At 39.6% G+C, this 27,686-nt stretch overlaps 1 protein-coding gene across 5 annotated transcripts in view; it reads left to right on the forward strand.

Annotated features, from left to right (window-relative positions):
• IMMP2L (inner mitochondrial membrane peptidase subunit 2) overlaps positions 1 to 27,686 on the forward strand; it is a 659,819-nt gene that overhangs the window by 409,654 nt on the left and 222,479 nt on the right. For 3 of the 5 annotated variants that reach the window (XM_073000504.2, XM_073000505.2, XM_078376834.1), the window contains exon 4: positions 15,623 to 15,688. The exons of the other annotated variants lie outside the window; for them this stretch is intronic. In XM_073000504.2, the coding sequence (XP_072856605.1) occupies positions 15,623 to 15,688 (66 nt within the window). The remainder of the gene's footprint in view (positions 1 to 15,622; positions 15,689 to 27,686) is intronic. 5 annotated transcript variants of the gene reach the window in all.

Genomic DNA, 27,686 nt, shown 5'->3' on the forward strand with positions numbered 1-27,686 from the left:
GCAAGAAATGTGTAAAGTGAAATGAACTGCTCCCAGCTATGGTGTGTGTTTTTCTCACATGTGGTTTTGAGTGTAAACATACCTCCATGAGTTTTGGCATAGCTTCCCTATAAATTAATAAATGAATTAGCTATGATTATCAATGTTATTAGCCCTAAACACTGTCATCAACAGTAGTAACAGTACCTTGACCAACAGAGTTAGTGTGGCCATGTTAGGAATTAGTTCTGCTATGAATAGTCCTAGTGCTGCTTTTGCATTCACTTAAATTTTAACATCTGGAGGGGAGACCATAAGGGAAAGATGGGGGACTGTCTCCCTCTGTTTTCCACTGACAGTACTTCCATCAGGAGACCCATCCCCATCAGATTCCAGCTTGAATTTGCAGGAAAGTAATGGGATGGAAATATCTGTGATGGTTTAATCTGGAAATTGAAGTTAGATCAACCAAAGGTCTAACTTAGTCATTTAAAACATGTGACAATTAACAGGAGTATGGGTCCTCTTGTATCCATATCACCATTAGGTAAAAGTAAAGGTTCCCCTTGACAATTTGTCCAGTCGTATCCGACTCTAGACAGCAGTGCTCATATCTGTTTCCAAGCCACAGAGCTAGCGGTTGTCCTAAGACAATCCTCCGTGGTCACGTGGCCAGCGTGACTAGACACGGAATGCCGTTTACCTTCCCACCGAGGTGGTACCTATTTATCTACTCTCATTTTTGCGTTTTGCGTGCTTTTGAACCGCTAGGTTGGTGGGAGCTGGGACAAGCGACGGGGGCTCACTCCGTCGCGTGGATTCGATCTTACGACTGCAGGTCTTCTGACCTTGCAGCACAGAGGCTTCAGTGGTTTAACCCGCAGTGCCACCACATCTCCCTTATCACCATTACCTTTGATTAACTTTTCAAAATAGCATTTCTTATGAAATGCATTTCTCCCACATTTTGCAAAAACGGGCTTTGGTGAAGCCTACCTGCACTCCTGGAATAAAAATATATTGATGGTAATCTCTGCTGTCATGATCTGCCTGTGGCGATCTACTGTCCCAGTTTGTATCAGCAGGGCAAGTCATTTCTTCAGATTGCTAAAACTAAGATCATATAGCATGGTCACATGATACACTGAATCCAGTGTACTTCTGCTTCTCTTTTCCAGTGTTTCTCTGATGAAAAATAGCTCTGAAAGCGACCCTTCCTCTCATGAAGACCTGAGAGCTATAGAGAAAATGCAGCTGCTTATCCAAGGCAAAGTGGGCTAGTTAGCACAGTAAAGATACTAAAAGCACTACAGGAAATGAGTTCAATGAGAAACTTAGAGGATAATGTAATTAGGAACCACAGCTGATGTGTGCTTACTGGTCTTTGACTGTAATAAAGTTACTACTACTGCTACAGCTGATGTGTGCCCTCCATGGGGGGATATAAGCTTGGAAAATGTGTGTGTGTGTGTATCCTGGTTCCAACTTCATAGAGCTTTTCCATCAGCAAATTAAAGGGGGAACCATAAACACAATTGCCATTATAGATCTAGTGTGTGTACACTAGACCGAGATTCAATTAAACTCCTGCTTAATTCAAGGAGTCATGTTTTGTGGTTGGTATTGTGGAATATTATATTGATTCACAACACTGTTCCATTTATCTAGTTGTTCAAGACTTGGATGGTATTCTGTTTTGCTTCGGTAAAAGTAATAACGTTCACAATTAGAACATTATTTGTTCACATTTTGTAGAAATGAACTCAGGATGCTTTGTTCTATTTTTTTAGGAGTGGGAGAAATCAGGCAAATTCTGGAACATCTCATTATAGAGTTGAATTAACAAATTACTAGTACAGTAAAAGTAGTTTTCCTAGTGTTGTTAAATATGCCAATTAAAACATAGTTTTCTGCAGTGGAAATATGGTGCTTGTCAGGCATCGGTGAAGCTTACGTTCAACTGGTCAGGGTAATTCCCTTCTCAATTAAATGAAATTTCATATTTCAGAGAGGTACATGAGAAACAGTGGGTAATTTTGTAAACTCTCCACTGAATCTGTCATTGTTAAAGTGGAAGTCTGTTTATTAATGCACAACCTAGAGGGAATCTAAAGCAATTGAACAATTTGAGGGTGCTCCTGATGTTTGTCGCTGCTATTAATGGTACCCTTTTTATGTTGTGGGAAATGTATTTATTTAAATGAATTGTTTAAAACAATTGGCAATTAACAAGAGTTCTAAATCAGAGAAATTACATTTTGTGAAGAAAGGAATATATGGTGGATCCAAAAATGATCTGAATCCATTAAAATGTAGCCATGTTTCACTCCTGAGTGAATGAATGATCTTCTCATGAATTCCTTGAACCCTTCTCCTTTCAATGTGCTCTTTGCTGAAGGTTTTTCGTGTGAGTGATTAAGGCACACATGTAGTCATATTTAGGTGTGAAGCTGGAATCTCTGTAGGGCTTAATTGTGCAGGTGGGGCCAACTGCTAGGTGCCCACTCCCATCCTCATGTCTGTGCAGTGGAAGCTGTAAGTGCATTGAACTGAATATGGTTATAGCAGTTGACAAAGTCAAAGTTCTAGTCATGGAAGTGTTGTAAATGCACTGCAGATGGCTGTGTTAAATAGAGACCTGCATGTGGGGAAGGGACATAACGGCAAGGTTTATGTATTTCCTCCACTTATGAAGCCATCCGCAGATTCAGCCTAAAGCCCCAAATAAATCTTGTGCCTATGTAATGACATACACATGAATGGTGCTTTTATGCCCACCTAGAACAAAACATTCTCAGGGCAACCAAACAATAAATCAATTTATAATCATTGATTGTTGTGGTTTTTTGGGGCTGTTTGGCTGTGTTCCCGAAAAACCCACAACAACCATTGGATCCCGGCCGTAAAATCCTTCGAGAACACAATTTATAATCTAATTAAAGTGTACATGCCTAAAGGACTAAATACAGAGCTAATGGTACTAAAAGGGACCCAGTATAAGAACTGGGACTTTTTTAATCCCAAGTAATTTTCTACGCCCAATTTATTTTGGTAGGTCTGAATCTAGTATTTCGCTCCAAGTGTATAAAAGAACAAATTAAAACTCTCCAGACTTCTGGCTTGACACTGTGACAAGACAGCCGCAGGAGGATGGAGCTCCATCCTCAGGGCTGAACAACTTGTTTGGGACCCCATAGGGGGTTAAAATCACCCCGAAGAGTTGGTGAAATGGGGGAGAATCCTATTGATCATGGGGTGGTTACCCATGTTTGATCTGGGAAACTCCCCAATCAACCAGCGGGCAGAAACGAGTGACTGAAATTACTTGCTTGCAAGTCATCAGCATCCGGCAATGGAGAAGCGATAAATCAGCTAATTAACATCGTCGTTACCACTGAATGAGATACAAAATTATAACTATGCTGCTCGATGACTATCCCTGAATGGAATAATCCCTTTAACAGAAATAAGTGTCTCTTATCTTCATCACTTATAGAGCAGCGGTGGATCTGGAAAGGGGGAAGGAGATGCAAAGAGACTCAAAGAAAATAATTTGGACACTAATTAAACACTTAATTATACTTCAAGGAAGGCAGTTTGGTATTTGGTGTTAGAAACTTAAGAAATGTTCCTCTTAAAATGATTAGTAGCCAAACAACGCTGGGAGTTAAACTGTTTGTGGTGCCTATCTACAGTGCTGGGAAAAAACCCAGAACATGACCTTGAATACTCAAGCTTGGAATCTGTTTTGACTTTCCTCCCCCCCCCCCCAAGAACTGACTAATACGTAGACAAATTAAGCCTGGACAGTCTAAGAGAGACAATTCATCTTGGAATATATATCTGGCTAATATGGACCTATGTGAACCAATAAAAATATTTGGATGTATCCTGGGTTCTGAACCTGACTGGAACACAGACCAGGATAGAATCAATACTGGAATGGACTGTTCTTGGGGCTGGATTACAAAAAATATCATTCTATGAATACAAACATCAAGTGAACTGGGCTGTCAACTTATGTCTGAGACTGGATTCAAAATTAACCCTAAAGGTGATCAATCTATTAAAGTGGACTTATTGAAGCAATTATTCATGGAACTGGACTGATTGCTTTAAGCTATTGGACATCTTTCACTTGGAATACAAGTACTTGACATCTTGGGACATAATGCTACAACAAGGAAAACTTTGGGATGAAACAAAATCTACCATTTAAGCAATTTTAGAGATAGTGAGATCCCACAAAATCATTCAATGAGCAATTAAAGAAGGACTATATTCAACAGGAGACAGGGAATAATGAACAAGGAAATGTGAGGATGGTGGATGATATATGGGCTGGAGGAAATCAGAGGAGACAATTTAGGAGATTTAATTCTAATCCCAGAGCCAAGGAGAATTTTAGGTGTGCTAGGAAGATAAGGGGAGAGGCTCAGCAGAATTAAATAAAAATAGCCTGGAAGATCTATTGGAGATAGATGAAGTACATAAAATGATCTCAGACGATACAAGGGATGACAGAATTTTTAGAGAGATAGGAATAAGAATTGGGAAAAGATAAACAAGAGAAGGAGTTACTTAGAAAGATGCAAAGGAAAAAATATTAAGGTGGCCCTCAATGTTGACACCTAACTTCTGGAATTGTAAGGGAACATACGAGGGGGTGCTGATAAGTATTGAGCCTTTCCCAGAAAAAATTGAGCTAGGAAGCTATAAATTGCAGGTTGTATTGGCAAATTTGCCTATATTCAATAGTGCAAAAATCAGCTACCTATGATTTTTACTTATATTTCATTTTCAGCTCCAAATTGAACATGGCAGCACCTCCAGAAAAGTTCAATGTGGAAGAGCATAGGACCATAACCAAGTTCCTGTTTCTCCAAGAGAATGGTGCAAATCAGATCCATGATGAAATGTCACAAAGTATGGGTGACAATGGCCCTTCATATGCAACAGTTAAATGTTGGGTTGTTAATTTTTAAACTGGCCATTTCGGTGTTGAAAATGAGAAATCCAGTGGAAGGCCTGTTTCTCTCTCTGTGCCTGCAAATGTGAATGCCATCCATGACATGATCATGGAGGACCACCGAATATCAGCTAAAAGTATTGCTATCTATCTGAGAATATCATGTGAGAGAGTTGGTGCCATTATCCGCAACGACTTGGAAATGAGAAAGCTGGCAGCAAAGTTGATCCCCACACTTTTGACAACTGAATAAAAGAGGAAACAGTCATTGGTGGCTGTTTTGGAACATTTTGCAAGAAATGTATCAGATTTCCTGGGCAAACTGGTAACTGGTGATGAGACAAGGATCTACTGTTATGATCCGGAGAAAAAGGAATAGTCTAAGAAATGGAGGCACAGTGGTTCCCCCAGGCCAAAGACGTTCCGAGTGCAAAGGTCGGTGCAGAAACAAATAGCAACAGTTTTAGGGGATAAGAAGGGAGTTCTGCTGGTGGACTACCTCCAATAGGGTTCAACCATCAATGCAAAATATTACTGCAGTTTATTGCTGAAGTTGAGGCAAAAACAACAAGGAAAAACATCAAGGAAAGCTCTCCAAAGGTGTCATCCTGTTGCATGACAATGCCTCGTCACACACTGCATGTTAAACAATGGCAAAACTGACGTCCTTAGGCTTTCAAGTGATGCCCCATCCACCCTATTCTCCCAACCTGGCTCCTTCTGACTATTATCTGTTCCCCAAACTCAAAAAACACCTAAAGGGACAATGATTTGGAAGTATTCTAGAGGCAACTAATGCTGCAAATGAGTGGTTGCACCAGCAGTCGGAAGAATTTTATTTGCAGGGACTTAAGAAGCTGCAGGACATATGTTGCAAGTTCATTGACTTTCTGGGGGAATATTTATTTATTTATTTATTTATTAGATTTCTACCTCACCCCCCTAGAGAGCGTCTACTCGGGGCGGCTTACAAATATAATAAAAAACATCATGAACATTAAACAATTGAATGAATAATATAGTGCATTCAGGATGGGGAACAAGAAAATAGAATTCAAGAATTGATGTAGAATAGTGTGACAGTTACAGCTTCCTAGCTCAATTTTTTTCTGGGAAAGGCTCAATACTTATCAGCACCCCCTTATATCTTATATATTAGAAAGGGAATTAAATTGAAATAAGGGATCACTAATTAGGGTAAAGACATAACGCAGTGGTTCTTAAGGTAAATTGAAACTAGATATGAAAAAGAGGTAACACAAATACTACCGTATTTTTCCGTGTACATGACCCCCCAATGTATAAAACAACCCCCTAATTTTGACCCTTGATGGAGGTGGAGGAGCAGCTAATGGGCAACTGCTCCTCCACCTCCATCTCTTACTGCTGCTGCTATCTCCGCTGCCCGCCCGATCACCTTCCCCATTGCAACTGCCAGGGCTTAGCTCTAGCTCACGTCGCCACCTTGTCCCCTGCCCTAAGGAGACGATTGCTGGAGAGGTGATTGGGTGGTGACAGCTGCAGGAAGAGGCGCCCGAATGCACTTGAGTGTTTGTTACCCTCTACCTCTGCCTCCTGCTCCCTTGGCCACCGGACGGGACAAGTGAGCTGAGCCTGTGAGTCCCATTGGAGATGGTGATCAGGCGGGCGGGGGAGGCAGCAGCAAAAGGTGCCTGAGCACATGTGAATGCTCCTTTGCCTCCGTTTCCCCCTCCTCCTCCTCCTTCTGCTGCCTCAGCCACTGGAGGGGACAAGCTGTGAGGCGGCGGCAGCAGCAAGAGGCGCCCGAGTGTGTGCATGACTGCCTCCTTCCTTGTATAAAGCGACCCTCAAATCTTCCTCTAATTATTTTAGTAAAAAGTTTCATTTTATACACAGAAAAATACAGTATTTAATTCACATATAGTAGATATGATATTGATATAGACATGACAGAAAATGTGGAGGTAGAAATGATTAAACAATCATATAAAGAAAATTATTGGTATAAAATACAGATAGTCGGTTAAATTGCCTCAAAATTATATAGATTTGAAACCAGAATTGTTTTTATTAGATATGTTATTAGAGGATTTTGAGAGCATTGTATACTATGAGAGCAATATTATGATAGTAGCCAATATGGTACACTAAAATACACATATGAATGTTTTAAATGCTTAAAAAATATATAGATTCTGAAGGGAGAATTAAGACACCAAGATGCAAAAATGAATAATTATAAGCAACCCATGTAACACAATGTTTAACAAGCACGAATTGAATGTAGATATATTGAAAAATTAATAAAATGTTATTTTAAAAAAAAACCTCTACTGTACAATTAGAAACCAATTGTGAAATCAATGCTGTAATGTTTCCAAAAGATGATAACCTTTCTGTGGATTAGAAGCAGGATTTGAGGGGATGGATGACTCTTTGCTGCACATTGTTGCTTATGTTGCACTGAATAGCTGAGAAGGGCTTCTGCATAAGTCTCGAAGATGATACAGTGGTGCCTCGTTTAACAATTGCCCCGCTCTATGACGAAATCGCTGTACGATTAGGTTTTTTTGCGATCGCAAAACGATGCTTTGAATATGTGTGGTTTTTTTTTTGTTTAACGATGATTGATTCCCTCCTTCGGGAACCGATTTTCGCTTTACAGTGATCAGCAAACAGCTGATCATCAGTTTCAAAATGGCCACCGGCTGCTTAAAATGGCTCCCCGCTGTGTTTTTGGACAGATTCCTTGCTTTACAGGCAGCGAAAATGGCCTCCCCTATGGAGGATCTTCGCTGGACGGTGAGTTTTCAGCCCATTGGAACGCATTGAGGGGTTTTCAATGCATTTCAATGGGCTTTTTTATTTCGCTTTACGACGTTTTTGCTCTACAGCAATTTCGCTGGAATGAATTAACGTTGTTAAGCGAGGCACCACTGTAATGGAAAACAGATTGGTGTCAAGTTTTCTCCTGGGCATGTTGGCCTGTTTTGTGCTTCAGTTGCATTATATGAGTCCTGATAATATCCATTTGCCTCTCCATGATCCTTTAATATATCAATGACCTCTATGTACCTTTTGAAATGAAACTCACTTTTATGATGTATCTTTAATTTAGACAGACTCATAATGGAAAAGAAATCTAATTTCTTTGTTCTTTCGATTGTAAAATCCTAAAGTATGTTAAAAAAAAACATGACATTTGCTTCACCATTGGATCTGACTCTCATATCCATTATCCAGGAGTTCTGGTTTACACTGTTTTATTGGAACAGAGGACTACATGCCCAGCAGGAAATAAGCTCATTGAGCATTCAAAGATCTTTCCTAAATCCCATTTGAGAGTTAAAAATGAAGCAACTGCATTCCTTTCCTTAGCAGGAATCTATAAGGAGACTTCAACTGGCACACTGGCATGCAGGAAAGTTTATTAAGTTATCTGTTTGCAAATATAAATTGCTTTCAGCAGTTAGAAAAGAGATCGTTTTTAAAAGGACTTAAGCAGAGAAGAATTAAGGAATCAAAACCCAGGAAAGTAGTAACACTGTATGTGTATTAATCAATGAAATAGTAATAATTTGTTGGGGGAAATGTTAACTGCACTGTTCACCTATCTTGTAAACAGTCTTCAAATCCAAAATAGAAGCTTAGGGCCTATTTCAACGTAGTCTTGGCTATTATTTCCCTTTGAAACATGACGTAATGAGTAGAATGTGTGTGCACCATATATGGGCCTACATCATTTGAACTGCCAAGTTATTATGTCTCAGCCACACTAGACACTGTTCTAAGTCCTCCATACAGAGCATGTTACCATAGTCTCTCGGGACTGAAGGATGCCTGCCATGTTACCTGTTTACCCTCCAAATTAATGTTAGCGGCTTTGGCACAAATTCTGAATTCCTAGCTATTAAAATTATTGCACAACTGGAAAATTCCTCAAGTACTCTGTAACAGAGAATCACTGAAGCAAATTACGAAACAGATGAAGAAAATAAAAAGGAGAATTGGGGAAATTAGATGGTAGTGGTGATGATGGTGTAGCAGTCCAGTCTTAGAGGACAAACTATGTAGAGAACTAAGATACCAAGACCTTTTGTTGACAGCCACATTAGGACAACTCATGAATGCAGAATTGCTGAGGATTTTCCACAGCTTGCATTTGGTTCTTCCTGAAGACAGGGGAAAATAATATAACTAGAAATGTCCCATGATAGGGAAGCTTAGTGTTACATCTAAACGAGAATTCCTGGTTCATCTCTCCTCTATTTTTCCACCACAGTTGATTTCTAGTAAATTTGGTTGTTCCTGCTTGCAAGCACAGGTGATTGTACAGCATTTACTATCCTACTGTTCCTTATCAATAAACCAGAATTCATAGTATTTTTGCACAAAAGGAGCCATTGTGTTTTCAGAAACCAAGAATGCTTGGTTCTTGTGTGTTGTATACTGCCTTGCTGTCTTTTTGGTGCGCAAAGCTGTGGCACAGGTGACAGAGAAAAGGAGAAGGAATTACACATTTGATTTATGTTTGTGAGGTACTGAGGGTGGTGGTTGTTGTTGCTGCTGCTATTTTGGAGAGTGAAGCTCTTATGTAAACTGCCCAATGTAGTTCTTGTACTAATGGGCCAGTATCTAAATTGAATAAGTAACCAATCAATAATGTTGCTTATACTGGATTAATGTCTTATGACATGGTGATATTGTCTGAATCAGCAGATGAAGACTCCTTTTGGGGTAGGGTTCAATTTTATCTCTGCATATTTACGATTAACTCACCAGGGATAATAGTGTTGTGGGGGTGGAATGGCAAATCAATCAAGGGATTAAAAAAGTCCACTGTGGCAGAAGTGATCACAGAGGTTCACATTCTTCTGGTAGAAAGATCCTGGAGTCTTTGTAAAGCTGTGGCTTTGGTTATGTTCTCATGAGTTTGATAGGCTGTCTTAAAATTCACTTGGGAATGTAGCCATGTTTCTTAAAGGCACATTAAAGCCTGTTGGAGAGATGTATTAGTTCTTCATTTAAAAACAAAACAAAACCCTTTACATCGCTTTTTTTAAAAGACAACCATTCACAAGTGGATGGTTGTGGAAGTGGTAGGGAGTGCATCTGGCACACTGACTGGGCATTCCAGACACATGTAATTCACTAATTCACTCTTCGACTGTGGTAGGCTCAGCTTCATTGAATTGTAGGTTTTGGTATAAAAAGATATGCATATGTAGCATAATGTAACCATGTGTAGTTGCAAGAAAACTGCCACCTGTCCTCTGGAGTAGTTTCCCCCTTCTTTTTTACTGTGACTGTCAACCCTAACATCACTCATAGAGAAACTGATATCTTAACATTTTCATCTTCACATTCTCTTTCCACTTCGGTCCTAAATGGTATGCAAATAGCTACACTTGTATTAGAATTCCTGTACTATGGTTTGAGATATTTAAAATCACAAAGGATTGAGATGAATTTATATTGCCCCATTTGAAGCTTTTACAATTGATAGAAAAATAGGTGTAATTACTAGCAGAAAGTAATCACTTTGTCTGTGAATGTTCTTAAATTTAATTGAGAATTATTTTTCTTCAAGGTCATTGGGATTATTGCCAAATGGGTGTAAATGAAACCACAGGGTCACTACTCACGTCACAAAGATTTACATGAATCTAATGGAAATGCTTTAGAGGGCCAGTTCCATAGAACCTTTAAACTAAAGCTGTAGAAATAAGGAAGAACTTTGAAACATTTAAAATGTGATGGCTGTTTTCATTAGCACAAATGAACTATGCATGAAGTGGTTTAAAGGCAATTCTGTTGAAAGATTACATTTACTTCTTCCAGTAAATGAAGTGGGTGAAACCAATCTGATAATTCCCTTGTAACAGGAAGGAAATGTCAAGCATCTACTCTTGCTGATCAAAATAACAAAATGTCTTCTGGGTTCCCCCTTAGTGGGGGCTACTTCAGAACCCATCACTGCAGCCCAGGGGTGGGGCCAGAGCAGACAGTGGCATCTTGGTGCTGGGCAGAGTGCATGGCAGTGGCTATAAATTTTAATCCCCCACCCTAATTTCCCCATGCCCCCAATCCTCTTTTGCTGCCCTGCTGCCTCCAGTTTCTGCCCACCTCAAGTACAACCCCAAATAATAGTCACCCCCAATGTACATTTTTTGAAAAAGTGTAATCAATTATAGGTCTAGAAAAAATATTTAGGATAAACACAGTTGTAATTCACCAGAACAGTAATTCATGATAAGACAGCAAGACAGTGTGGGTTTGTTGTATCAACAAATGCCTGCAGAAGAGCAACTGAAGCCTAAACAAATCATCTCAAATGAAGCCTAAATAAACATTGCCAAGTCCAACAGTTAATCCCAACTATTATACAGGCACTGATACGAGGGCTTTGGTAACACAACATTTCTGTTAGTTCCACCGATCTGAGATGAAGCTAATGAGTGTATTTAGTTCTTCAAATCAAGGTCTTCTAATATTGCTGCTTCCTAGTGGTTGTGCCTATAATCATTTCTTAGTGGGAAAATCAATCAGCATTGATTCATTTTTCATGTTTTCTGATGCGAAGTATTAAATGGAATGATTTGTCAAGCATCAGTCATTCTGATACCTGCTTTTACACATTGTACATAGGAATGCTGTTGATTCCTCCAATAATATGTATATAATAGATATGACCAGATGCCAGATGATATATTAACATGTCCCGTTAGGGTGGCACATTATAAAATACTTGCCCTGTTCTGTGCCTGTGTTCTACAATTCACTGAATTATTAGATGCTGAGATTTGCTGCGTTAAAAGTCCAACAAGTGTGTTTCAATGTTTAAGGCTTCTTCTTCCAAACTGGCATGTAGCAAAAGATCTGCCTGATTTTCTTTTCTTTTCAAACTGACAACTGGACATTTCAACTTGTAGTCTTTTCAGTGAAATAAAAAACCTTTTAAAAATCCTGGGTTTTTCCCCCCATTTCCTTTCCCTATATTACACTGTGATTGATTTTAGCTCAGTGGTTCAGATGTCTGGCTGCAGAGTCAGAGGCTGAGAGTTAAACTCCCCACACTGCCTACTGTGAATAGGTGTGTACAGTCCCAGGGTGCGCCCAGAAAAAGGGAACTGTACACTTCTAAATATTTGCTACTGAAAATGGTTGCCATAAATCATAATGGACTTTACGGCATGTGATGTTTTATTTCTTTATTATGTATTTATTGTGGGGTTTTTCATGATAACAACATTATCTGGACGTTTTGAATAGATGGACACTGTAGAAATGTTTAAGTAAATAGGCTGAAAAAAAAGAAACAAATTAGAAATAAAGATCTGAGAATATGTCCCATTTTTAACTTGCTAGGATTTCTTCTAAGTAAACATTCTTACTAATTTAATTATTTTAAATATTCATTAGTTTACATTTTTTGGATGTTTACCCACGCATTAAACTTAATAGATGCATACAAAGAAAAGTGTAATAAGATCATAAAGTAATCCATTTAAAAATCAATAGTAATAATTTTTGAAACCGAAAAGGTAAGATAAAGGTAAAGGTTCCCCTTGACAATTTGTCCGGTCGTGTCTGACTCTAGGGGGCGGTGCTCATCTCCGTTTCCAACCCATACAGCTAGCGTTTTGTCCAAAGACAATCTTCCGTGGTCACGTGGCCAGTGCGACTAGACACGGAACGCCATTACCTTCCCACTGTGGTGGTACCTATTTACCTACTCGCATTTGCATGCTTTTGAACTGCTAGGTTGGCAGGAGCTAGGACAAGCGACGGGCGCTCACTCTGTCGCGTGGATTCGATCTTGCAACTGCAGGTCTTCTGACCTTGCAGCCCAGAGGCTTCTGCGGTTTAACCCACAGTGCCACCATGTCCCTTTTAAGTAAGCATTACATTTAAGTAAGCATTTCAATATATTTTGTCCTGGCAACAACACTCATACTTATGTCCAGAGTTGTAACTCCTGTGACATAAATGTCAGTGGTAAATTGCCACACCAATTAAGAAGTCAGGTGGGATTTTTTCCCCCTTTTTGGTTACACAAGTCATGTGATTTAAGGAGTGACAAGAAAGATGAGCAACAGCTTCTTAACAGCTGCCTAAAATTTATGCCACTGGATTAGGTATGAGTTGGATTTCAACTCAACAATAAAATGTCAATAAATTAGTGGCATGGCCATAAAACAATTCAAATAAGAATGAGAATAAGAATAAGAATGGCAGGTTTCCAAAGGTTTTCAGATACTGTAATTGACTAGGCCAGCTGCATATGCCATGGTGAAGGTTCCAAGCCAAGCCTGGGATTGCACTGGAAATGGATGGGCTTGTAATTGGGTATTTGCATCCAGATGTACAGTAATTGTGTTTGGAATAGACCTATGCAATGGAACAAGTAATCTGAACTGAAATTCTCTTATTTTTGGTGGGTCTGCTCTAGGGATGGACAACCTGTGGCTCTCCAGATATTATTGGGCTGTAATTCATATCATCCCTCACCACTGCCTTCTCTGGCAGCAGTGCCAAAGCTGGGGGCTGAGGTGGAGGGTGAACTTTTCTCTGCTTTGTCCCGACATAGCCAGTTTGGGGGGGTGGGTAGAGATAGGAGGGTATATAAGCTGTCCCTGCCTCCATGCTGACCTCTTTCGATAGTGGCACTCAATCTACCCACCTGTCTTGTGAACCATAATGAGGGAACTGGTCACATATGGGCCAGATAGGAATTTTGAGTCTGAGCCACCTGATTGGTGTATTGAACAAAAGGGACTCCGAAATGTTTCTACCCTCCCATTTTGATTTCTCATGGGGCAACATGGGCAACTCCGGAGTGGTTTCCAAGTTTAAATAGATGGTTGTGCCTAGATTGGATACGGCAGATAGGAATTAAGACAGTTGTGAGTTCCATAGGATGCCTCTTGATTTTTGGAGGGATGCCAGGATCATGAGAAATTCTGGTACCCAGGCAGGGACCAACTTTTGAGGCTGAGTCATGACCTGCTTATATCATGAGATAGGAACAGGCCTTGGGAAGGTCTCCCCAAATTTGTGCCAGCTGGGTTTTGGCTATAATTTACAAAATGCCCCAGGGCAGGAGTTCAGCCTTATGGCTGAAGGAGGGATCTAGGTATAAAAAGCAAAGGCAAGCAAAGCGTGCTGCTTATATACCGCCCCATAGTGCTTCAAGCACTCTCTGGGCAGTTTACAAGTTAATTATGTAGGCTATACATTGCCCCCCAGTGAGCTGGGTACTCATTTTACCAACGTTGGAAGGATAGAAAGCTGAGTCAACCCCAGGTCGTGAGCACAGTACATCGGTTTAACCACTGAGCCACGAGGCTCTCTTAATAACTCCTGCCCCTACTAGAATCTTTACTATAGGATGGCTCCTCTGCTGGATAAGGAATTGGTTATTTAATAAAATTATAGCCCTTTCACCCCTTCCCTGTTGCTTACATCTTTATTTCTTGGTTGGGGGGGGGATAATGGCTATGCCAGCCAAGGGAGATGGGAGTTATAATCCAGAACATGATCTGGAGCACCATAAATGGGCCGCCCATGGTCTGCAGTAAGGATGGCTAAGTCAGTATCTAACTGCTGTGTTTCCCCAAAAATAAGACAGGTTCTTATATTAATTTTTGCTCCAAAAATGCATTGGGGCTTATTTTCAGGGAATTTTTTAATCATATGCAATTATCTACATCTATTCAAATACAGTCATGTCATCTTCTGGTTGCTGCACAGTGGTGGAGGGCAGTGTTTCACTTAACTGGGGCTTATTTTTAGGGTAGGGCTTATATTACAAGCATCCTGAAAAATCATATTAGGGCTTATTTTCAGGTTAGGTCTGATTTTCAGGGAAACAGGGTAGGTCTTCTGGAGGGAATCAATTAATATTAGTTCAGTACTTGTTTTCAATATTCAATACTAATTCAGAACTTCAGGACTCACCTAGTTTTGTATTATTCTCAACATCTCTCCTACATTTCTTCATGTTGCATCTGGACTCTGGATCATACAATTAGAAATGCAGGAAATGGATCTGTGAACACAACATTATTTATGTTAAAGTTTTAATTGAATATTTGATAGGGCATAACAGTGTGTAACTGCTGTCACTATCTTATTCTTTCTGGACATTTTAAATGATGTTCCTTTCAAATCATATGGAATTCTCTTTGCCGAAATAATAATTTACTTGTGGGAGTGTTGCATTCATCGGATTATTTGTCATCTCATTTTCAGATTATTTTCCAAAATAAATGACTGGCAGGCATGTTTACGTATATTGTTATGCTAGCATTTAATGATAAATTCATCTTTTAAGATATGAATCTATTTGCAATCATCTCGGCATTAGCTAGAATGGGACACTAATTTGATCGCCACTGAATATCTTTGGCATTTATTTTGCAAGAGCTATAAGGTTACATGTTCTTGGTCTTTGGATCCATCTACTTCTTTGTCACCTGTTTTCCTTCACAGTGCAGACTGAAATAAGGGTGATAGCAGTGGCTTAATTTTAGCAGGAACACAGTGAAAAATGTCACATCATTCAGAATAGAAAATCCTCTGTCAACATAAGCAGTATCTATTTCATAGGTGATTTTTCTATTCATTTTCTTAAAATAATGAGAACATTACTGATTGAATAACCTTCTCCCCCACTACCCATTTTTGCAGGTCTCCAAGTAACCCAGAGCAGAAGATCATTAAGCGAGTGATTGCTCTTGAAGGGGACATTATCAAGTAAGTACTTCACACCATCATCTCTGACAACTTTTAAGGCTGTTATAGCACCTTTTCAATAGTATTTGAATCTGTATCCCAGGCAACCATGACATTGTGTCATTTAGGGGATCTATATTATTAACATGTGTACCACTGTTATTCATTTTTTAACAGGACAAGAGTAACTAGACCAAGTCACCAGATACGAAACAAAACAGATTTATATAATATGCAGATGTTGGGACCCCACCTTAAAGGGTTAAACATCAGCCAAGGGTTCTTAAGCCATTACCAGGTGTGAAATGCTGCAATGATTGTCTTGCTATCTGCTGTTGTTTCTGACAAATCATGGTCACTTTTTACAAAACAAGGCTTCAGTGGGAATGAAACCGACTTAAAAAGCCTGAATATTAATCAGGGGTCTTAAGTCATTATGAAGTGTGAATTGCCACATTGACTCGCACAATTTGCAACTTGTGTCTGCTATATTAACCTATCATTGTCACTTTGTTTTCTGTATTCCATAAGGTCATGTATAAATGATTGCCATATAGTCTCATTCTTATGTCTGAGGAAGTGGACTTGATCCATGAAAGCTCATGTTAAATTATAGCAGTTAGTCTTTAAGGTACCATTACATTTTTGTCTCCTTTTGTTTTGATTTGTTTCTTTTTGTTTCTTGTCTGATATGTTTGCACAGACTAACACAACTACCACTTGGAAAACTACACCTATGATATACAAAAATATTCGTCTGTTTCTAATTCTGAACTTCAAAAAAGTAATCACACTAGTTTTCTTGGGGTGTGACTTCAGTCCAAGAGTTCTGATTTAATAAACCACAATATGAACAAACAGCGCACATATTGCTTCACTCAATCTTTTCTTTCCCAGTTTGACCTTTTCATTCATACATGACCAGGAAGGAATATTTTTCTTCTGTGTGGGGATCTTGGTTTACGGTTAATTGTCATACAAACCAGGATTTTAAAAATTAATTGAAACAAAAAGGCTTTAATCCTTTCAACTGGGTTGGGTATCCACAACACAGAAGAATCAGCTCTACATGCAGAGTCTTTAGAACTCTAGACCAAGTTGGCAAGAACATTTGCAGTCTAAGTAGCAACAATAGCTCCAGTCTCTTCAGCTCTCCTGCTCTTTCTGATTCAAATCTCTACTCATAGCCCTTCTTTTCCTTAGTCTCACTCCTTTGGGTTGAACCAGCATTTCATAGGGGTTTACACCCGCAATGTGTTGTGACTTAAAATCCTGGCATATTTAGGCACACTTAACAAGAATCCAGATGCTTGACATAATGCAAAGCTTTCAGTTTCTTGTTCATTATCTGCTTACATGGAAGAGGAAGAAAATGAGAGCAAATGTTCCAGGCTTCAAACACTCATGAATATATAAGGCCTATTAAAACATCCCAGAAGAACCCTATCCCCAGCATCCACTTGCAGTGACAGCATGCAAGGAAAATATGCAGATAGAAAACCCCCAAGGGTCAGTAACCTCAGATAGTGAAGAGTCCACCCTGGTTGAAACCCCATCACCCAAGCCCGTGAACCACATCACCATCTACAACTGGCCACTAAGAAAATCAAATGGCATCTGGGCCTCCAATTCAGAAGTATTGCAGTCAATAACAGAAATTCTGGGCAAGGATTGGGATGCTCAAATGAACACGAAGTGTTACTGTGTTTATCCCAGTAAGCCCGGGCAACTAAGAGGCAGGGTGCACATGATCTTCGCCAATAGTAAACAGGCCCATCATTTTTGGAGCCTGTTATACAAGTTTGAAAAAATAACAGTATCATTCAAATGGGGAATACATACAACGTACTCAAATATCAACCTCAGACCGATCACAAAATTGGACACCTACAAAGTAACAAATAGGTCCAGAGAAATTCAGGTTCCAGAACAAAGAGATGGCCCCTCAGCCGCTTCCATAAGGAAGATAACAGCCAAAAATCCTGTATAGATATAGGGCTGAAGCTTCCATCATTTACAACAGTTCACCTTCCAAACCAAACCAGATGGCAGAGGAAAGGAAACGCACACCAATTTTGCAACCTTTCCAAACAATATCCCAATTAACAAGCCCTGTGATTTTACAAGCAAAATCAAAAATCGTTGTAATCAGGTGAAAATACTCCCAAGGCCAAGGCCTCTTTCAAAAGGTATTATATCCCCCAGAAATGACAGAACATACCATCCATACAAAGAGAAGATACATCCAGCCTGCTCAATTGGAACTATTTCTAACTCCACCTCCGAGTGGCTTATGGGCAATAGATATGCCCCTTTAGAGCTTTTCCCCAGAACTGACTATTGGAAGGCAAAAAACAAAAACATGTGAAGAAGCCTTCCCACTAGAATATTGCACGGGGAAAAAACAAACAAGAAGTCCAATTTCACAAAGATTCCATAGTCCCAAACATAGAGCTGAAAGATATTCCTTTAGTAGAGAGACACAAAGAAATCAAAACAACAAAGACTGGTCCCGTAAAGATTATCCTTTACCCACACCAGCTGCTCTCCTCACCTACAGAGGATGCCAGTCATCAGATGTATCTCAGACTTCTCTGGAGAAGCTAACGATATACAAATTCTCTCTGCCACAAGAGGAGAAATGACTCCAAAGGCAGAAGAACTGAAAGTTCAGGAGCAAAATGGGGCACCAGACACTCAAGTATGGTGGTGTGCTCCAGAAAGCAACCAAAAATCTGCATCTAAAGTTGAACTTTTATCATGGAATGTGGCAGGTTGAACCAGATGTATCTCCCATAACCATGATACCCCTTTCTTTCACTGCAAATATGACATCCTTCTTTTGCAAGAAACATGGTCTGACAAAGATATAATACTAGATGGTTTCAACTCTTTCATAGTAAGGGCAATCCAAGGGCACGGACTGGGGAGTTTGAAGGGGGTGTTGAGCATTCTGGTATCAACGGCTCTGAACGTGAAATCTACGATGAAACCCCCCTTGAGACAGCTGGCCATGGCAGTAGTACTTACAGGAAGTATGAAAACCCTATTGATCGTTAACATATACTTACCTCCTACCTCTAGAAAAGCAGAAGCAGAAGGAAATTGGATAGAGCTTGAAAACTAGAAGAGCCTTTACTTTGTCGAGGGCCCTGCCCTCTGCTGTACTAGAAGGGAAGTATAAAAATACTCCTTTTGCTGAAAGGTTATGCTCCTGCCACCTGAGGGAGATTGAGACCATACAGCATATGTTCTTCACCTGCCCATTGTATGAAGCAGTGCAAAAAGAGACTATTACCCCCTTAATAAATAGAATCCCAGGACGTTCAGAGGGAAATAGGCTTCAGTTCCTTCTCTCGAATGTTGATATGCAGATCACCTGTCAAGTTGCGAAATTCTGTGTAGCAATACTTTGTTTGCGGAAGTTAAATATCAATTAGATAGTAGCTCCCAGCTGTCTATATGCCAACATGTTCTAATAGAATATTGAAAGTTAGAAATTATAACTTTTTATAAGGTTTTATATATGGGACATGGTATGCGGGTTAACTGCAGAAGCCTCTGTACTGCAAGGACAGAAGACCAAGATTGAATCCATGCGACGGAGTGAGCTCCCGCCGCTTGTCCCAGCTCCTGCCGACTTAGCAGTTCGAAAGCATGTCAATGTGAGTAGATAAATAGGTACCACCTTGGTGGGAAGGTAACAGCGTTCCATGTCTAGTCGTGCTGCCCATGTGACCACGGAAACTGTCTTTGGACAAAACGCTCACTCTATGGCTTGGAAACGGAGATGAGCACTGCGCCCTAGAGTTGGACAGGACTGGACTAAATGTCAAGGACAACCTTTACCTTTACCTATAAGGTTTATGTGACTGGTCTAAGGGCCATAAATAAACTATTCATATTCTTACACCAACTACTACTCAGATGTGTGTGTGAAAAGGATGATAAAATTATATATGTTCTGGCAGAAGTCTAGACTCAGTCCCATTGAAGCTGGTTGGGCATCTTAAACTTCCTTGTGAAGTTGGCCCCACCATTCACAAAGTTTGCTCTGAACAGGTTGTGTAATCAGTTCTTAGGAACTTTTTTTGTGAAGAACCAGAGAAGACTGTTCAACCAGAGACAGTCAAACTGAGCAGCATTGCAATCAAGTTTCCCTGCCCACGGCAGCTGTGGCAATGAAGAATGAACAACTTAATTTGCTTTGTGAATTAGTTTGGTCTGAAATCATTAAAATACATAGTTCCCCTGCAAAGTACTGTTAGGTGTTTGAGGGACGGGAGAGTTAAAATGTCAGTAATGTATAATGTATTAAAAATAAATGTTTGTATTGCACAACCTATTGAATTGGAAGAAATCAAGTATTTTGAAGCGAGTTTATTTCAAGCGTAATGTCTAGAGAGATTAAAATCTATAGTAATGTATTGCAGATGTGCAGGTTATTGTACAAGGTGCCAGAACAAAATACACATTAGGTTAACTCTGGGACTTCATCAGCGCACTGCTTGTTAGAGCCTGTTTTGAGCGTGCTGGGCAGCCTTTCTTAGCCTTGAGTCACTAGTAGGGCTGTAAATTCACACATCACAAAGAAAAAGCAAGTCACCTAAACGGGGGATTGATTGTAAGACATGTTCACTGATTTATAGGTATGAATCAGGAATTCAAACCCCCAAGGCCACTTTTTGTGGCCTCCCCCAACCCATTGAAATCCAGCAGGAAATTGTGCTGGTGAAGACTGTTAAAACAAAGAGAAAAGGCTTGGTTAAATAGGTTTTCGTTTGAAACTGGGCATCACACTTTACAGAATGGTTCTCCCCTCTTCCCTCTGCCATAGTCACCCAACACTGGTAGATACAAATTTAGAAGGAGTATTATTTAAATAGGAATATGACATATCTCATTGTAATGGAGAAAAAAGTCTTTGGTCAGAAAACCTCCATGCTAACCTGCTCAGTCTGGGTATGCAAAGATGAAGTGTTGACAGCCCTTCCAGGTTGTTTGCATCTTTCCTAACCATTGTTTCCTGTTCTCAAGGGAGGCCCATTTCTTGTACTTCTCCTTTAAACCAAACTTAGACCAGATAATCCTCTATCTGTAGGGCTGTCAGGTTTCAATTTAAGGGACACCTTTAAATAGAATTCTGAATTCTGGCAGCACTTCAAGATAGAGTACTGTTTGTTGTAAAGTCTCCTCTGGTCCTCAGATGGCATTGGACTACAATACCATCTTCCCTTACCACTGGCTGTGCTAACAAGAGATGATTGAACATGACCTAGAGGTCCAACATTGAGGAAGGCTGCTGTAAGGTATGTGAATCTGAAGGAAGAAGAGGGAGACTGTTCAGGGCTCCCTAGTGGATTTTTAAAACTGAATCAATAATAGCAGTTTAAGATGATTGCCCGAGAGGATAAAAGCATTGTAGCACTGTGATTGAGGCAAATTTGTTTTGACAGTAATATTAAGTGCAAATTGTTCATTTTGTAAAATTGCTGCTTCTATAGTTACTCCTTGGAAGAGGTTCCTTAAGTGATGGTCTGGGTGGTTCATACTATAGCAGAACTAATAAGCTTTTGAAATTTAGTGGTTAAGAGATTAACTCAGAATAGGGCTGAAATTTACCATTTTTCCCCATTATTATAGAATTTGCTGTTGTTGATTGTTTGTATTGGCAAAATAAGTGATATGATGAAGGAGAATTTGTTCACTTAAGTCTTAAGTTTCCTTACAGCTGGAGGTTGCTCTATGTTTCTAACTTGCCTAATACCCAAGTAAAACAAACAAATAAAACCAGGGTATAAAGAAATAGAGTGCATAAAATGGCCATTTATTTTCAATGCCAGTTCAGTATACAGCAGATGTATATGATTTTTCTATAGGAAATTCTGTTTTTTTTTAATTGAGTGAGATGGGCTGATACTATCAGGTTTTTAAAATGACATTACAATTTTGCTGAGACTAACTGTATGATTTCAGTACATGGCTGGGAAGATTTCATGTCCTTCATTTTTCAAAAAGGCAGGTTTAATCTTAAATAGTAACAGACTGAGAGAAGTCATAGAACACGTAATGGATTTGCTGATGAGTGTTGGGCTAGAAGAAGTAGATCTTCCCTATTGGTTTTGCCATGACATGATTCTTTGTATTGAATCATTTTTAGAAAGATTGATTGATTGATTGATTGATTAAATTTATACCCTGCCCATCTAGACAGAAGTCTACTCTGGGCAACTAACAATAATAGATAAATAAAAACAATATAATAACAGTAATAATATAGTTCAAGATGGGAAAAATAATCAGATGATGACAGGAGGGAAGGCCTGCCTACAGAGAGTCAGGTCTTAAGTTTGCTCTTAAAAACACCCAGTGAGGGAGCAAGACAGATCTCTGGGGGCAGACTGTTCCAAAAGTGAGGGGCCACTCCCGAGAAGGCCCAGTTTCGTGTTCTTTCTCCCTGGGCCTCCCTTGGCATTAGGCCCCTCAGCTGCCCTTCCTGGCTAGAATGAGTGATTTGGGTGGATCTAGGTTGGATTTAAATATCCAACATTCTTTGCCTATTGAAAGGATTTAAACCTTCTTGCCATTGTCATCCTTACAGGAACTGAATTCATTCTCTAGAATGACTGTATATTCACAGTCAAGCACAGATTGGGTGGCAGAGTATGTGTTGCATTTTTTAATTAAGCATTTTACACCGTTTTAGGAATAATGGCTGGCGGTCTGGTCAAGTAAAAGCAGATGGGAAAGAAAGCTTTGCATATTTTGTTCCTACAGAAGGGCTGGAAACCAAGCCCTATGAGGAAAGACTGAAAGAACTGGGCATGTTTAGCCTTGAGAAAAGAAGACAGAGGGGTGATATGATAACACTTTTCAAATACTTGAAAGGCTGTCATAGAGAGGAGGGGCAGGATCGCAATCCTCCCAGAGTGCAGAACACGCAACAATGGGCTCAAGTTACAGGAAGCCAGATTTCAATTAAATATCAGGAAAAACTGATAGGAAGAACAGTACAACAGTGGAACCAATTACTTCAGGAGAGGTGGTGTGTGTTCCAACACTGGAGGCATTCAAGTAAACTTAGCCAACCACCTGGCAGATATCCTTTGATTTGTATTCCTGCATTGAGCAGGGGGTTGGACTTGATGGCCTTACAGGCTCCTTCCAACTTAACTATTGTATGATTCTATGGAACAAAACCCCTGCCCAGTAGGATTATAACATTTTTATGCATTTTAACATTTCAGAACTCTTTTTTTGTTAAACTTCATGGGCCTATGCATCCCAGTCCCTTGATCTGTACCTAAATAAGGAAACATGAGTCAGGACCCAAGTCACACTGTAACCTTTTGGATCCAATCTGTGTCTCGGTTCATGTTGTGTCTCAAGGAAGGTGCACAAGAGAGGTCTGGGGCTTCATTTCTTGGTCAAACCATCAGTCTCTGTTAGTGCCTTCTCCGCTCAGCTGATCATCTTCCTTATAAGATACTGATAGTTTTGATTACCCTTTCCCCACTCAGATTGTATCTCTTTTTTATTTTAACATTTGAAACCATTTAACATGTGGGATCTGTAGGGCACGTCATTCTGCCCTGTGAGTGGCCAAGAGCAATTTGCTTTGCCTGTGATCACTACAAGGGATGCACAAACAGCATTTCGCCAAATATAGTGCACAAGCCAAGGTGCTTTTTTTTAAACAAAATCCTTTGGACAATATACTGTTTTTTGTACACAAAAACCCCAACACTGCTGCTGAAAAAAACTGCTGGCTTTTGCACTCTTGTGTGGGATTGAAAAGTCTCCCAGTGGTTGACAGTTGAGAGTGTCCTGATGGGGCAATATATACTTTTTCATTGTGGAGAAAGTCTACAGGCCTTCATTATACCTTTAGAAAGCAACACCTATTATACTCATCAGTTCAGCATCTGAATTATCAGTTCATTCTATGACAATCGATAGCACATTTTTGCTGTAACTATGGTTTAGGTGGCTTTTGTTAAGATCACTGGGATGTAATAAAGAAAGAAATTTGCCGTAGGATGGGATGCATAAGAGTTTATAGCAACCAAGAATTACATTACAAGGCACCACCTGCAGTGGAATATCTCAGTGGGGAGAAGCTTTGCACAACATTGGCATTCTTTTATCTTTTCTTCCTCTCAGACTCCAGTATCACATTTTTTCATTGGTTGAACTCCTTGATCTGAAGTTGGTTTTTTTTTTGAGCCCCCAAAAATCACAGTTTGGCCTTTCCTATGGCTGTATCTAGTGAATGTGACTTCTATATGTGACAATTGCCTTCTAGAGACCGTTTGATATCACATATTTGAGGCACTCACAGCTCAAAGATGCGGTAGCTGTAGTGAGTTTGGCATGGGCAGAAGCTTTCTGGCTAGCATATAAAGCCCTAAACGGTTTAGGACCTCAATACGTAGCGGAACGTCTTCTTCCACCTAGATCTTCTCGAGTCACTTGCTATAGCCAGGAAAGACAGATGAGGGGTCTAATGCCGAGGGAGGCCCAGAAAGAAAGAACAAAAAACGACCTTCTCAGCAGTGGCCCCTCAGCCGTCTTTCCTGGCTATAGCAAGTGACTCGAGAAGATCTAGGTGGGAGAAGGCATTCCGCTATGTATCAAGGTCCTAAACCGTTTAGGGCTTTATATGTCATCATTAACACTTTGAAATCAATGCAGAAATGAATGGGCAACCAATGCACGGCAGCCAGAGTGGGAGAGATATGCTGGTAATTTTCTCGTCCCACTAAGAAGTCTGGCCGCCGCATTTTATTTGTTTATTTTATTTATTATTGGATTTATATCTTGCCATCAGAGATTTGGCTAGCACCCTCACTGGGTGTTTTTAAGAGCCAATTAAAGACTTAGCTCTTTAGGCAGGCCTTCCCTCCTGTCAATACCTAACTTTTACTTCTTAACTTAGCTTTTTCCTCACATTGTCCATCTTGAACAATACTAATACCATTGACTCAAATTGTTTTAATTGTTTTATGATATGTTTTATTGCAAGCCGCCCTGAGTAGACATTGTCTAGAAAGGCAGGATATAAATCTAATAAACAAACAAACAAGAAATATGCACACATATTAAAATGTGGGTTTGCAATTGGGGGCAAGGTCCATTCTCTACCACAGCTATTTGACAGGTGGTTTAGCACTCAGCCCATGTAAAAACAAAACAAAATGGTGTGGAAAGGTGCAGTCAACACTGTATGGAACAATATAATGGAAAGGCAAAAACAGGAGACACTCTGAATTGTGGAGAGATATGTCTCCCCATCCACAAGGAAAACCACTGTGGGAGACACTATCCCATGGATAAACACAGTATAAGAATCCACATCAGATTAATGAGATACAGAGTTAACAGCACAAATCAGCTCAATCGGGGAAGAAACATACAGTATACTGTATGATTTTAGAGGTACAAGGTAATTGATACTATTATAAGGAGACAATTCTTTGGACCTGAGGAATAATTCTAGTGAGATTAGTGTTTAACATAGGATTAAAATGCCTTGTCTAGTTGAGTCCTCCCTATGTTGTCTCCCGCAAGGTACACCTGAATACAGTCATCCTTCTAGAGGTTTTCTGGTGAAGTTTTCAACCTGAATCAGTTCCTCTCCCATTCAGTGTGTACATGAGAAAGAGGCATGAAAACAAGGAGATATGAATAATAAACAATCAGTGATCTACTAACACCCAGCTCTCTCTCACTTGCCTTTCCCTCTAAGTCAGGGTTCTACAGTCTAGGTGAAAAGGTTGGCTGGATTTGGAAGCTGATTGTCAACTAATCATATAAAGCTAAATTTCTTCTTTTGTGTAGCATCTTTATGTTCACTTATAAAGTTAAGGGCACATTGATTTATTTTCTTTATGATTTTTTATCGTGTTCCATCTGTGGTGCTTTCTTTTTGGACCTGTGGGAAATTTGATAGCTCACTGCACTTGTGACATTTTTGTGACCTAATAGTATTATCCAACTCTGCTTCCCCCCCCCCCTTTTAGTCCATGGCTAATTGTCAAGAGTCCAGATCTATTTTACTACTACTACTACTACTACTGCTGCTGCTGCTGCTGCTGCTGCCTACTACTACCACCACCTCTGTTCCCCTGAAAATAAGCCCTAGTACGTTTTTTTAGGATGCTCATAATATAAGCCCTACCCGCAAAATAAGCCCCAGTTAAGTGAAACCCTGCCCTCCACCATTGTGCAGCAACTGGAAGAAGATGGCATGACTGTAAAATAAAACATCCCCTGAAAATACAGTGGACCCTTGACTTACAGACAGCTTGACTTACAGACTTTTTGAGTTACAGACTTCTCTGTCCGCAAAATTTAGGTTTGACTTGCAGCCTGAGAATTGACTTACAGACCAGAAAAAAACCAAAATGGAACAAAAACGGTCTGTTACGTAGGTCAATGGAGGTCAATGGACTGTAGGTCAATGGAGACTTGACTTACAGACTTTTTGACTTGAGAACCGCCTTCCAATACGGATTAAGTTCTCAAGTCAAGATCCCACTGTAAGCATTTTTGGTGCAAAAAATATGACCCTGTCTTATTTTAATGGAAACACGGTACTACTACTAAGTACTGTGGTTCAGTAGGGGTGTAGTGGGATTGGGCTGGATGATATTTCATATTTGTAAGGATTTATATCCATATGTTTTATATTGTTAATTTCCTGAGCTTTGGAATATGACAGACTACTAAGAATAAACAAAATGCAGCAAAATAATGTGTCAAGGTTCCAGCTATATGCTAGGAAGCATTTCTGGTGACTAGGTTTCAATTTTGCACACAGCAAAAAACAAATTACTCGTAAATCTTTTTCTTATATTATGAAGGGCAAGTGATACATGCTGAAACAGATTTTAATGGAAGTTTTTATAATTGAAAACCAAAGCGCAGTGACCTACTATTAGAGGCTAATAAGTGATAGGATTATTTCAAAAGATGGAATATATTGGTGAATAAGGTAATCAGCGTATGGAATAGACATAGGTATAAATGCTAAGAGAAGAAAGTGACCTTTAATAAATTTTAGAAAATAGTTTTGACATCTGAGGGAGTTAATCAGAATTTCAGGATGAGTGAAATGGTCCTTACGACAGTAACAACAAAGTAGTAGAGGTGGAATGTGACCTGTATGGCAGAAGGGTACATCTTAATTCTTGCATCCTCTGAGGCACACCTTTGACACATTGCCAAAATAATATAGAAAGAGAATAAGCATAGCAGAAAGGAGGATTTAAAGTTTGAAGCGATAAAAATCATTCTACTGCTTCTAAACCTTGCACAGTTGTTTAAACTTTAATTAAACAGGTTTACAAGGAAGGGAAAAGAGACTAAGTTCATAAACGAGACAGATATGCTTTGCAAATGAAGAAGAAAGCTAATTAAACCAAGCATAGAAGCATAATATTAATTTTTAAAAGCACTCCTAGCATATTTGTAGTAAATCTTGCCATGGCTACTGCATATTTCCTAATGAGTTATTCTACATTTTAAGTTCAGCAAGTCGTCTGCCAAGTTTCCATAGCTAGGTAAGAAAATTGTATCTTTAGGCATTATCCTAATATTTATTTCAGCACAATTAACTCTTTGAGCCCCCTTGATGAAAAGGGAAGTGCAGCAGTTATACATGAAAATATGCCTACATAATAAGAGTTCTCTCTTCTGATACAATGAGATTGAGGAACATTTTGATGGCTTGTTATTGGACATGTGAGGATTCTTTGTGAAGCACAAGCCTCTGAATTCTTCTAGACACCTGCACATTTGTGTGTGTGTGTGTCCAAGACGTTCGATCAAGCAGTAATGACAACTCGGGAATATACTGTTCCTAACTTAATAAATTTGCCTTTAGTCCATATTGAAAAGGAGACAAAAATCCTCCTTGTTTGGTTTCCTCTACAAATTTGACCAACACATTTTCAACTAGTTTGTAACACAAGCAAAAGGAGGGAAGGCAACAGTGACAAGAAGAAAATGTGAGATG

This window comes from Pogona vitticeps, chromosome 5 (genome assembly GCF_051106095.1).
Source record: "Pogona vitticeps strain Pit_001003342236 chromosome 5, PviZW2.1, whole genome shotgun sequence".
NCBI classification, from domain to species: Eukaryota; Metazoa; Chordata; class Lepidosauria; order Squamata; family Agamidae; genus Pogona; species Pogona vitticeps.